Here is a 13351-nt window from a genome sequence, read left to right as displayed (position 1 = left end):
AAACAGTTGCAGTGAAGACTTACAAAAAAGTAGAAAAAAGACTTTGGCTTCTTTGAAAAGAACTGCTGATCTGAATCATGAGTGTAAATGCCTTTACTTGGACGGTGCTCAACCCTCTTAATTATTTGAGATATACAGTATCTCGGCCCAGTACCAGCACATCAATTTTCTCATTACTACAGTGACACAAATAGGAGGATTTTTAACCAACAACAAACTCTGCTTCTATACAGCTGTTTGCAAGCACATAACTTTACAACAGTGGTTGTGAACTTTCATCTAAAGTTTTTAGGCACAATAAAACTGCTAATGAAGGTTCTTTGAGAAGACTTTAAGACCCTAATTAGGCCACAGTTATTTTGAAAGCACACCTCCAGTGGAGGAAAATGGTGGGAATGTAGAGTTATGGTGGAAAATGGCCAGAATTTTGCTTTAAACTCTTCCTTCTGTCTTGCTTCAGTTTGTGTATCCCTTCCTCCATCCATTTTTTCTCTTCCAGTGTAGCATCTTGAGTTAGCCAGCCAAGATTTTTACCAAAATAGTTATTTTTAATAACCCATCTCCCTTTGCCTTTGTTTGTCCCTCACTCCATCTCTGCAGTGCCCAAGCAAAATCACCAACCAGCCAGGCAGAGAGTTTGGCAGCACAAAGGACTTCCCTGATTTGGTGCTGCAGTTTGCCCGCAACCACCCATTGATGTGGCGGCCGGTGCATCCTGCCCTGCGCCAACCTGTGCTTGTAAAGGCCAACATTCCTTACAAGCTGAAACAAATTGTGGTGGACCGGGTCGAGGCAGAGGACGGGCAGTATGATGTCATGTTCATCGGCACAGGTAAGTGTGTGTGATTCCATGCCTTTCCAAATTCAGAGACTTGTATTGCCTACATTTTCAAATAGGATTTTTAATCCATAAACCTGGTTTTGTCTAGCTGAAGGTGAAAAAGTAATTATGTTTGTGGTCTTAAGGATGAAACTTAAGAAACTGGACTATAGGGGAAGTATTTGGGATAAGATGTAGACTGTTCTGTTCTTGTTCTGTAACCTTGTCACTTATAGAATGTTTGCTTGTCTTTCAGACATTGGTACAGTACTGAAGGTCATTGCCCTGCACAGTGGAAACAGCCTGGAGACAGAGGTCATCACACTAGAGGAGCTACAAGTCTTTAAAGTAAGTTTACTCTTCTTGAATTTCCTCTCTATCACATTTACTTTGGCTTTTCGTATTGTAAGCCATTTCACACATTGTGAAATACCTGAGGTTAATTATTTTCATTATTGCAGGTGCCAACTCCAGTTACTTCAATGGACATATCTGTGAAAAGGGTAAGTTGATATGACTGTAATTACTAACTTTATATTAACTTAAACCAACTATTATCTTCATCATGCCTTGCTTCCTTTTTTCTCCTCTCGTCACTTCCAACAGCAAGCCCTATATGTGGGCTCTCCAGCAGGTGTGGCGCAGATGAAGCTGCATCGCTGTGAGACTTATGGGAAAGCCTGTGCTGAGTGCTGCCTGGCCAGAGACCCTTACTGCGCCTGGGATGGATCATTGTGCGCACGATACGTGCCCAACAGCAAACGCCGCTACCGCAGACAGGACATCAGGCATGGAAACCCGGTACTGCAGTGTGTGGATCAGAATCTGAGTGGTAAGTGGTACCTACTTAAACCCTTTTGTGCCTTCCTTGATCATTATGTAGGACCATTTCTTGGCAGGGTGCAGTCTCTGCTGGTTGCCTGGAAACCTCACAGTGGCGACAAGACTCCAGGAAGTCACAGCGCCTGGCCAAGTAATAGTGTTTTTACACTTTGGTTTTTGTACGGATTAAACAAATGAGCTATAATGTTTTAATTAGAGAGCCGAGTGGTAACGATCTTCTCATCTAACTCCTGGCAAGAAAGTGAAAAAGCGTATTTCCCAAAATGTCGAACTATGCTTAGCGAGAAATTTAAAGATATAAGTGGTCAAACTGATGCCCCATCTGCTCCATCGTTTAGAAGTGGATAGGAAATTTGAGAAAGGAAAAGGAAAACTGAATTATGACCATGGGTAGGAGATTCAGGTCAATAAACAACAAACATTTGACTAAGTACTTCTAAATATACTATCACCTTGATGACTGATACTCTTCATAGAGAACTTTTTAATAATACCACAATTAATGCACATTTTTCACACTTTTTACTGCTCATTGAGTTGTCCTGGTCTTGTATCTGTTAGCAAAGTTTTTTCACATTCTTCCCAGGACAGTGTAGATAAGCTTATTACTTATTCTATGTTCTAGACAAGGGCGGTGCTCTCCTTGCACACTCTAAACTATTTAGCTGTGGATAGGAAGAAGACCAGTGAGACTCCACTCTTGTGTATACTGTACGTGAGTCTGTAAACACCTGAGTTCCAGGGGAAGATACTATTGGACATGTGCCAACCTGTGTTTGAATGAAGATTGTATGTATGTGTTTGTGTCTGTAAGAGCCAGTGCATGTCTTTGTGCCTCTTTTTCAGGATGGAAGTTTATGTGAGAAATCAGATGTGTACAAGTCTGTCAGTTTATCCAAGCTGTGTGAGACAAATGTTGTATATTAGACAGAAAATACATGTTAACTCCTCAGCAACACGTCTGTTTACACACTACACATTCAGTGCATGTAGAAAACAGCCTTGTACTTATTTCACACCAGAATTTACACCTTGATGTATTTTGAGAGACATTTGTGTTAATGGGAGAAGAGAAATGTACTCAGACATTTACATACTATAAATAGATCTCCATATTTTTGCCATAATTGATTCTTAACAACCTTGGTAAGAAGATAGAAAGACAGAATGAAAGATGATGGTATATGTGTGTGTTAGTGGAGAGAGAGAGAGAGAGAGAGAAGGAAGAGCTGAGAGATCAACCATCAGCAATCATATGAAAAGCAATAACAAACAAAAAGTTGAAAGACAAATGAGTGTGTGAAAATGGATAAAGGGAATGTGGAGGTGAGGGTAAGAAAAGACAGACAATAAGGAGAAAAACATGGCCATGGAGATGCATGGAAGAAAGGGTGTGTGCATGTGTTGGATGTGTGTTTGCTCACCTGAGTGTAGGTATGGTGCTGAGGTGTTGAAATATGCCTCCCTCATCCCTTTGGATGACCTCACATTTTACAAGGTTTCTTTGTGCCAAGGTGTCAAGTTGTTGTTAAAGTAAAATTCCCAGAGGCATGAGTTTTCTTTGCTAAGACTTAAATAACATCCTAACATTAGACATTCACAAGGTACAGGTACAGATACATACCATTATATCAGGCTGAAATCATCTGTATTTTCTGAGGCGGTGTAGTCCCTCATTCGTCCAGGAGTGTTCTATCGTAGAAAAGGTTTCAGTCGTAGTCATCTGGACACTGTTTTCAGAATCAAGGCGTTTCGGCTCCCATCCGGAAGTCATTCCCAATTGAGAATGACTTCCGGATGGGAGCCGAAACGTCTTGATTCTGAAAACAGTGTCCAGATGACTACGACTGAAACCTTTTCTACGTATTTTCTGAGGTTTGCAGTTCAGGTTGCAGTTGCAGTTCAGCTTTTCCTACTACAGTAGGTAGTATTAGGGATTGACGTCCCTAATGTTCAACATTTTGAGAACAATGCTTATTTGCTTTCTTGCCAAGAGTTAGATGAGAAGATCGATACCACTCTCAATATCTGTGGGATAAATATGAAGGTAAGCCAGCAGCCGGTTAGCTAAGTTTGTGTGTGTAAAAATGACTTTTTCTGATTTCTTCTGATTTCTTGGCCGGGAGCAGTGACTTACTGGTAAGTGTATTTTGTTCAGACAGCTGCTTCCCCTCTTTCTTTATGGTAAGCTAAGCTAACCTCCTGCTGGATGCAGCTTCAAATTGAACGTGCACTGAACAGAGAGTGATATTGAAACTTTTATCTAACTCTTTACAAGAAAGCGAATATGCGTATTTCCAATAAATGTCAAGCTAAGCTAAGCTAACCTCCTGCTGGATCCAGCTTCATATTGAACATGCACTGAACTGAGAGTGATATTGAAACTTTTATCTAACTCTTGGCAAGAAAGCGAATATGTGTATTTCCAATAAATGTCAAACTATTCATTTAAATTCTTATGTCAGATATTTGACTTGACTGGCTATTATCTTTTTAAGTTGACTTACACATCTACTTGATTCCGTTGGGGATGTGTGGAACTCAGGATATGTAGACCTTAACTTATAATATATATGTATGTCATGTATTTACTGTTTTGAATGGGTATATTTGTGGAACCAGAGACTCTGTTGTACACCCATGTTGAGAAATTATTGTATGTCTAATGTTTAATGGCTTTATATATAATGAGTTTATATATTTATATATAAGTTGATAAAATCAAATACAACAAAACAAAAGCACATGAAGGAAAAGTGCATTCTCCAGAGCAGGCATAATACTAACTGAAAAGATTAAAATGTAAAATGCTATACTCAAAAGAAAAGGAAAATAGACAAATTAGTGTTGTATTTACAGTAACTTTACTTTATATGATTCACTGTTTACAGATTGACAGACATATTGTGTGTTGCTCAAGAGGACTTTAGGCTTACTTGGTGAATGCTTACATACATTTTACGCATATAATAGGTGTTCTTAAAGAGTATCTAACCCATAACAGGAGTTATGTCCTTTACTTTTGCAGTGCTCTACAGAGCCTTTATTTTTCATTCTTTCACAATCTTTCTTTCAACCAGAAGACCTTGATGTGACAGAGGACAGGGTGGTGTATGGGACAGAGAACAACAGCACCTTCCTGGAATGTGTTCCTCGCTCTCCACAAGCTACTGTTAGCTGGCTCGTCCAACGTGACGACCACAAGGAAGAGGTAAGATGATAAGTAAATAGCCATCAGATCAAAATCAAGATAATAAAATGCCACTCTATCCTAATATATCTATGATGGGAGGAAGGTGGGGAAGCTTTGGGAGACAGATGAGGGGAGGAATGAAGCTTCTGGCCAACGGTGGCCTGAGTAACTGCCTTTAAAAGTGAGATTTGCGTGTGAATTTGGCATGTGGTTGACACATTTGACAATAATTTGACATATGGTTGAAATTAAGCAGTTATATTTCAAAGAAAAATGCACAACTGCTCATTCTCTTGGATAAACAGTGAATTCTTTGCAAAGATTGACCACGAACCACTGAAAGCTTAAGTGTCACTCAATGTCTACTGGTTTCTGTGACTCAAACACTGTGTTGCAAAGTCCTTTTAAAGCGCTACTTAGAAAATTATGTTGCTGTGTTTGCCGACACCCACAGTAATCATTCATTTGTTTGAGGGTATGTTTCTCCAAGCTTAACTGAGTGCCTCAGTAAGCCATGCAAGTATTAAAGCATTACCACCCCTCTCCATTTCCTTGCAAATAAACATTTGGCTGCCACTCCAGCTGACAAGGCTGCCATGTTTGTGTTGGCACAGTAGGCAAATTAGACAAACAGAGCGGTGGAATCTGAAGAGGGGGGAGGTACAGGAGGTAGATTGAGAAAAGAAAGGTATAAATGAATACAGGAGAGATGTGGGGTGGAGGTATGTAAGGAAAGAAAGAGAGAATGACAGGGAAAAAAAGGCAGAGAGAGTAAAAACTAACAGTGACTGGATTTCATGGTACATTCTTACTGTTGCAATTCAAGCTGAGAAAACAGTATAAAGAGCCCAGTTCTCCCTCTTTTATTTCTCATGCTATGAAGTGGATTCGTATTATGTGATAAACAATATAGCTTTTTGAATCTTGAGTCTTGGATTACATGCTCTTTGCTGTAATCTCACAAAAATTCTATGTATATTGGCTTTAAAATTCTTTCTTGTTTATCCACTTAACCACTTAAAACCTTTACATAGTCAAAAGGCATTCAAACTTTTATATACTAGAAAAGCACATTTCTTAAATGAATATGCAACCATTTGTGACATTCACAAAGTGTAAGTAAAAGTATCAACTTTCAATTAATTTTGTTTGAATTTTAAAAATAACACTTGGCTCGCAACTTTGCATGCAAAGTTTAACCGATTTGCTGTTTGAAGGTGTAAAATATAACTGTGTCCCACTTGTTTCTTTTGTATTGCAGATTCTGTCCCAAATTTTTGTGTTCTGCATCACGTCATAAAATCTTAACAATATGTTGTTCGATTATATATAAAAGTTAAGAATAGACACATATTCTCCCTCTGCCTCACTCAGGTGAAGCTAGATGATCGTGTGATGTCTACGGAGCAGGGCCTCCTGTTTCGTCGTCTCTTCCGCCAGGACGAAGGCATGTACATCTGCCGCTCCCGAGAGCATGGCTTCACACAGACCCTGGCCCGCCTAACCCTCGAAGTCCTCCAGGGGGAGACTGTGGACGAGCTCATGGCACGTGACAATGCTGGCCTCTCTGACTCATTCAAAGATCGGTCTACAGGAAGCTACAGGACCTGGATGCCTTGTAGTGCATACAGCAGGGGTGGCTCATCAAGCCAAATGGGCCAATCACGAACATGGTTCAAGGATATCATGCAGCTGATTGGGACATCGAACCTGCCGCACGTGGAGGAGTACTGCGAGAGGATGTGGTGCAACGACAAGCTGAGGAGGAAACACAAGAGCATGCTGGAGAAATACCGCCAGGCGCAGGATGGCGCCAGAAAGGCTCGTAGCAAGAGCTCCGGGGAACGTAACCGGACGCCAAGGGATCTCAGAGCATGGGAGGAGTAACGGAGAGAAAGCGAGCAGGGAAAAAAGAAGGAATAAATGAAAGAAGAAAAAAGGACAAAGATTACAGTACAGGACAAGATTAATTGGGCAGTAAAAAGGGTCAAGACCAGCATCAACTCCTAATAGTTGAAACTTTGGCACTTGGATTTGTAAGAATGAGGTAGATCAGAACAGTGTGTCTGCTTTGGCCACTGAACCTAACAGAATGAATTTTATGAAATCAGTGTATGTGTAGGTGAGATGCTAGGGGTTGGTTCTGAATATGGCCCAAAAACGACAGAAGTGTTTGGTTGTCTGGAAAGACAGCACAAAAAGAGACTGCTACTGAACTGAACAGATTGTTGCTGATGTAATGATGTTGATAAAGAGGAGATGAGAAACAGTCTTTCAAATACACTCTGAGGATGCTTTTGAAAAATCTTGATTACCAAGGATTCCTCCCCCTCTCACACTTTAGCCCTTGTATATTTTTATTGTTATTGAAATGACAGACACTGCTTTCATCAAATCATATAAAACCTTCAAAACTTCACAAACCTCAGATGTATAAAACGCATGCATGCCTGTGGACGACAGCCTCGTGGATTCTTTGATGAACAGTTTGCCTTGGCTTTTGGCAAATTGGGGCTTCAAAAGAGAGGAACATCTATTTACATACTTTGCATCTTTGGATAACAAAATAGCAAGTTTGCAAAGTGCAGCTCTGACACCCATGGACACATACACTTACTTTGCATTTGTTTTTCTCACTACCAGGTTGGACACATTTCACACAATTCACTGGATTCATCTCCTTCTCACTTGGTATTTAATGGTCCATGTTTCTTGACTAGCTCTGCACTTGGCTTTTTTATGAAATATTCATGTGTGACAGTTCATCTGACTTTGTTTGCAGTTTAATTATAAGGGACATTTGCAGCTAATGCACACAGGCTTAGACACTTACTGTATCTGATCTCGCCAGTACACACACACACACACACACACACACACACACACACACACACACACACACACACACACACACACACACACACACACACACACACACACACACACACACACACACACACACACACACACACACACACACACACACACACACACACACACACACACACGGCTTAGAGGTAGAGCGGGTCACCCACTAATCGGAAGATTGGCTGTTCGATCCTTGGCCTTTCCACAGCCCTGCGCATAAGCTCAACTAGCTCAAGCTATCGTGGAAGCTAATATGAGACGACTGTTGATGGTTCAACAGATTAAATGCACATTGCTTTATGCACCGACCCTTAAAGGGATATTTCACAGAGGCTTATTTTCATGATTTGGGGTACATACTGTAACACCTCATGGAATGTACCTAATGACCACAATCAACCTCCAATATTTAAGTCCATGGGGATCCTTATGCAACTCACTGAAAACTATGTCAGTGACATTAACACCAATCCAGCAAGTAGGCGTGCAAATAATGATTATTTATCAAATAATTTGTTCGTAATTCTTATTATTTGAGTAATTGTTTAGTCTAAAACTGTGAAACTTGTCCATCACAATTTACCATAGCCCAAGGTGACATCTTCAAAGTGCTTTTTTCTTTCCGACCAACAGTCAAAAACAAGCCATTAAAGGAGAAATTACATAATCTGACCTCTCTTTAAACATCCACTAAAGTCATTTCCCCACAATTCCTGTGTGTGCTGTAGCTCTCCAGTGATAATAGAGGAAACAATAGAAGGGGTCAGCTGTAATTGCGGACTCTTCTTGTGCTTTCTGTTTTGTAAACACTGGTTTTAAGACAGTTCAGGGTTTAAACACATGATAATCAACATTGTTATATTCTTCAGTTTTGTTGTTAAAATATAACTTTTACTGTTAATGAAACCAAAAAAGGTTTTCCTTCCACAGGTGACAGGTGGAAGGTTGAATTCATTAATTGATTGAGACAAAACAAAACAGATAAAGAAACAGGGCACAAGAAAATACTGGCCTTTAATGGGGTGAGATTTGATTAATTTTAACCTAAAGTCAAATTTGGCTTCAGTTTCAGTGATGGCTTTGAGGATGGGAGTGAGATCTTTTAGAGCTTCAGTAATATAATAAAAAAGGAGTGAAGATGGGGAGAAGAAAGGAGAGGGAGATTTTTAAAATAAAGGTACTATAAGCATCTTGTGAAAGCTGCATTTGCAATTTAATAAATCCCTATTAAAACCCATTTTCCCACATTTCATCAGTATGAAGTGAGTATTTCAAAAGGTGACAAACTTTTTCCCCAGTTTGTACAGCACACTTAAGCACAGATTTTACTCTAGCAAAGTTTATTTTCTTAGTTTTAGGATTGTGAGACTGACTATTATACTCCATTTATGGTGTTTTCTCTAAAAATATTGCTTCTGATGCGTATCTAAACTGAAAGAAAATAATCGAATGACAGGAGGATGGTATGCATGAAACAAAGAGACAGACAGTTGGCAGGGTAAAATAGAGTTAAAAACTTGATTTATCTTCAATTCTCAAAAGTTTGTTTTCTCTGTAACTATTTTATATTTTAGTCTTGTCATATGTTCATGGAAACAGCTGCACAAGTACTTGGTCTGGTCTGCTCTGATCTATGAAGATGATAAAAATAAATGTTTTTGTTGTGGTATAATTTGTTTGTTTGAGCTTCTGCTTCTCTAAGGCCACATCATGATACTGAATTACTGTGTTTAAGGTATAATTTTTGTGATTGATTGTAAACTTACAGTGTGTAAAATTGTCTAAAAATACAAGTTTCCATTTTACAGCAACTGTCATAACATGGAACTGCCAAAATAAATGCTGATACTTTTTTTCTGTATAGTGTTTTGAAACTTAAAATGACACAAAAGTCATCAGGATAATATTTATGCATTTTGCAAATATGGAATTCTTAGTTGCTAAAAACATGTGCATCATTGATTAAATGTTAGTTATTTGTGCATGTTCAAACCATATTATAAAGCCTTCAAATGCATTTCAGTTGTTGCACAGTTGTACAAAGTGTGTTGTGGTGTTGCAGCTTACATTTATATTTTTTTAACTTACTCTTAAGCTGTTCACTCTCTATAGCTAGTTTAGTGCAGTTTGTCAATATTTTTTTAACTTTTATCTAAAACACATTGAATTTCACACTCATCAATGTTGTCAATGTATTGTGATAGCTTTTGTAAAAGTGGTGCAGGGTTTCTCTCAGCCAAACTACACCAGGTGATTTCACTGATTAGTTACTCCTCCTGATTGGAGGTGCACTAATTAATAAATACCTGCACATGCTCTGGTTACTACAGCGACGCTACATTAAGCAGACCAGAGGTTCAGTCAGTAACACACTGTGAACGAAGAAACTGCAGTAAATACGTTCAGGCATTTTTTATTTTTTTTAATGGCATCCATGAAGTTGGAAAGTCAGCGACAAGCACACCATTGCCATTTTGAACTTTAAAGGTTCAACAAGCATGCTTTCCCTACATAAAACAGTTCTTACTGAACATACAAGCAACACTCTCAATGTAGATTTTAGGCTGAAAAGTGTAAGGATCCTTGGATTAAAAATTAACATTCAATTGGTGAACTGTGCTTTTATTGTACTGTAAAACTATGCTGGTTGTGGGGCCTCTGACAGAGCCTGATTTAAATGCATATTTATGTTTTATTTAAGTGTCTTTCTACCGTGCATGCTTTGTATTTGTATGCTATTTAACAGCATTAAAAGTTGACTTTCTAACATAAAGGAGGTGATCCCTGACTGGGTATTTTATAATTTTTTACATAAAGTTTAGGGGCAAAGGGAAGTCTATTTAGAGTTTTGGCAGGACAAGACTAATGGCACCAGTGACATAAACAGAGACAAACAGCAGTACCCTGAAATCGAGCCACTTTTGTAAACAATGGCTTTTACTGCACTGTAACCAAGACATGCTCTATTTAATACTGAATCAACAACATGCAGACTGCACACCTGCAACAAGGCTGTTTGGCATTTAATGTCAGGGTGAAATAGACTAGCTCTACTTCCCATGTCTGCTTTCATTTACTATTTTTCTTTGTGTGTGTGCATGTGCGTTTTCTGTCTCTTTCTAAACATGTGAGGGCCAAAATGTTCGTGGCTAACAGAAAATGAAGACATTTTACCTTCCTTGGCTTTTAAGTGCTATTTTAATCTTAAGACTTAGGTTAGGATTGCCGTTAGGGTAACCCTAAAGGTTAGGTTTACGTTAACCTAACCTTGAGGTTAATAATAGGCCCCCATACTGTATGTATAGTAACAAACATGTATCAGTGCAAAAGTTTTGGTATTTATACTTTCTCTGTGTGTACACTCTCAAGTGTTCATATTAGCAGGAGGACATGCGCATGCTTGCGTGCGTGCATGCGTGTGTGACTGCAGATTTACCCAGTGTTGGCCCATTACATTACCCAGTTAGTGGGTTTGGCCATACATGTGACTGTAACATGTGGAAATGTGCAGTAACAATGGCTGCTTGTCACTTCAGCAAAACAGACCATCTCATAAAAACCAAACCTGCAACCAAACCCACTAAACGACTTCACACCCTGAAAATTATTGCAAACACACTAAAAGCACACAAATATGGGATGAATGTACGCACGTGCTTTGCACACACAGATGTGAAGATGTGCATGCATAAAGACCCACAAACACACACATGTTCACATACACTGCCCTGTATAAATCAGAATGCCAATTCTGATGTAATTCTCCACTGCACAAAAGGAATAAAAGTGATTACTCATTAATATGGGTAAAGTCTCATGAAACTAATTTTAACATTTTTAACATTGACTGCCCAAGAATACAAATTAGCCATGTATACGAGGGGAAAACACACACACACACACACACACACACACACACACACACACATATATATATATATATATATTCATAAACACAAATTTATGGATCAAAGTATACTTTTCCCACTGCATCTTCACTGCATTTCAAACTGTTGAAGCAAGTTGAGTTACATTGGAAATGATGAATGAAATTATCTAACACTGTGGAAAAGGGCCTTTGTTTTTAAATAATGAGGATTTATTGATGCTGCTGATACACAGATATTAACAAAAGCACAAAGTAAAACACAGACAAATCAATGAGAGGTGAAGTGTGCTGAGTTCTCCATGAGGTCCATTGCTGTGTTTTCCCAAATTGAAACATTATGGAAACATTTATTTATTTTTTTAATCTTTATTTTATGTGTTTATTTAACAGGGACAATGGACAGTCATTGACTGAGTTAGCTAAATAGCTAAATTTCATCAGCAGCTAGTGGACTAGAAACCCCCCAGACATGACTTTCCAAGCCCTATAAAGTGAAGTGAACTGGACTAAAAAAAGTAGCCACCTGGTTCAGACATCTGCATCTGTTCATTTATCTCAGCCACCTCAGTGAACGGTGCTAATGCAGAACAACCTGTGGCTTTAATTCTAATAATTGGTGTGTGTGTGTGTGTGTGTGTGTGTTAGTCCCACTTCATTAGGTAGCAGCAGGCCTCAGTTTTAACAGGTGTCTGGAGGCATGCTGCTCATTTTTTTTCTTTCTGTCTAAAAAGAATATTTTATGACAAATTTTCATACATTCACCGTTTTTGGAAAAACATTTTCTTAAATATGGCAATGTTGGTCCAATAATTCATCCAGCAGGATGAGTCAGAGCAAGATATCTATACTGGCAAAACTCTTGTGAAATTTGGTATGGATATCCATGATTTTGGTGATCCTCCACCCTGTGTGTAGTGCCCACATTACATAAAGTATCTCATAGTAATTTACAACAGTGCTTATTCCATCTTGTGAAGGGCTCATTGCATGGGTGGAATGTGGTCTCAATCAAAAAGACGGTGTAGTCCCTCATTCGTCCAGGAGTGTTCTATCGTAGAAAAGGTTTCAGTCGTAGTCATCTGGACACTGGACACATCTGGACGGCTCCCATCCAGAAGTCATTCTCAATTGTGTGTCTCACAATTGAGAATGACTTCTGGATGGGAGCCGAAACGTCTTGATTCTGAAAACAGTGTCCAGATGACTACGACTGAAACCTTTTCTACGATCTCAATCAAAAATGTAAAATGCAAGTTTCCTTGAAAAACGATCCAAGGCACCTTGTAGGGTTTGTGCAAAATGAATGTCTTTATTTTCCATGGTAATATGTATTTAAAATAACCAATGCATTGCGACCGACATAGGTCTTCATCAGAGTCATTGTCAGCAGTAGCTTACACACCTATATTGTGTTACATTAATGAGTTGAGTGGGAGGATGGTTCTCTATCAATGTGCAAGCCTATTGGCCAAAAACGAGGAAGAGATACATCATCAATAGAAGGGAGAAGAAAGGAAGAGGGAAGAGAAAGAGAGAGAGAGGAGATGAGCAAAGGGGTGAACCTAAATGTTATCATATAGTATCTTAAATGATGGTTTCCATTATACGGTATTTTCTGTACATATCTATGGTTTCCACAGGATGAATCCTCATATTGTTGGTGACCACTTAACTTACAGTAAAAAAAATAAGCATTTTTTTCCCCCTTAAAGATACTTACCAATATTTAAGTGCAGGG

The 13351-nt window shown here is 38.9% G+C and overlaps 1 protein-coding gene across 2 annotated transcripts in view; it reads left to right on the top strand.

Annotated features, from left to right (window-relative positions):
• Window positions 1–10497, top strand: part of sema3bl (sema domain, immunoglobulin domain (Ig), short basic domain, secreted, (semaphorin) 3bl) — a 71200-nt gene extending 60703 nt beyond the window's left edge. Inside the window, exons 11-16 of one of the 2 annotated variants that reach the window (XM_044211270.1) lie at window positions 601–832; window positions 1077–1168; window positions 1282–1323; window positions 1427–1652; window positions 4747–4874; window positions 6231–10497. In XM_044211270.1, the coding sequence (XP_044067205.1) occupies window positions 601–832; window positions 1077–1168; window positions 1282–1323; window positions 1427–1652; window positions 4747–4874; window positions 6231–6743 (1233 nt within the window). In that variant the 3' untranslated portion in view covers window positions 6744–10497. Of the gene's footprint in view, window positions 1–600; window positions 833–1076; window positions 1169–1281; window positions 1324–1426; window positions 1653–4743; window positions 4875–6230 lie in introns of both variants that reach the window. The other variant, XM_044211268.1, reaches the window with a different exon arrangement.
• The last annotated feature ends 2854 nt before the right edge of the window (window positions 10498–13351 follow it).

Source organism: Siniperca chuatsi, linkage group LG10 (assembly GCF_020085105.1).
Source record: "Siniperca chuatsi isolate FFG_IHB_CAS linkage group LG10, ASM2008510v1, whole genome shotgun sequence".
NCBI classification, from domain to species: domain Eukaryota; kingdom Metazoa; phylum Chordata; class Actinopteri; order Centrarchiformes; family Sinipercidae; genus Siniperca; species Siniperca chuatsi.
This window is presented reverse-complemented; position numbering and strand designations above follow the sequence as displayed.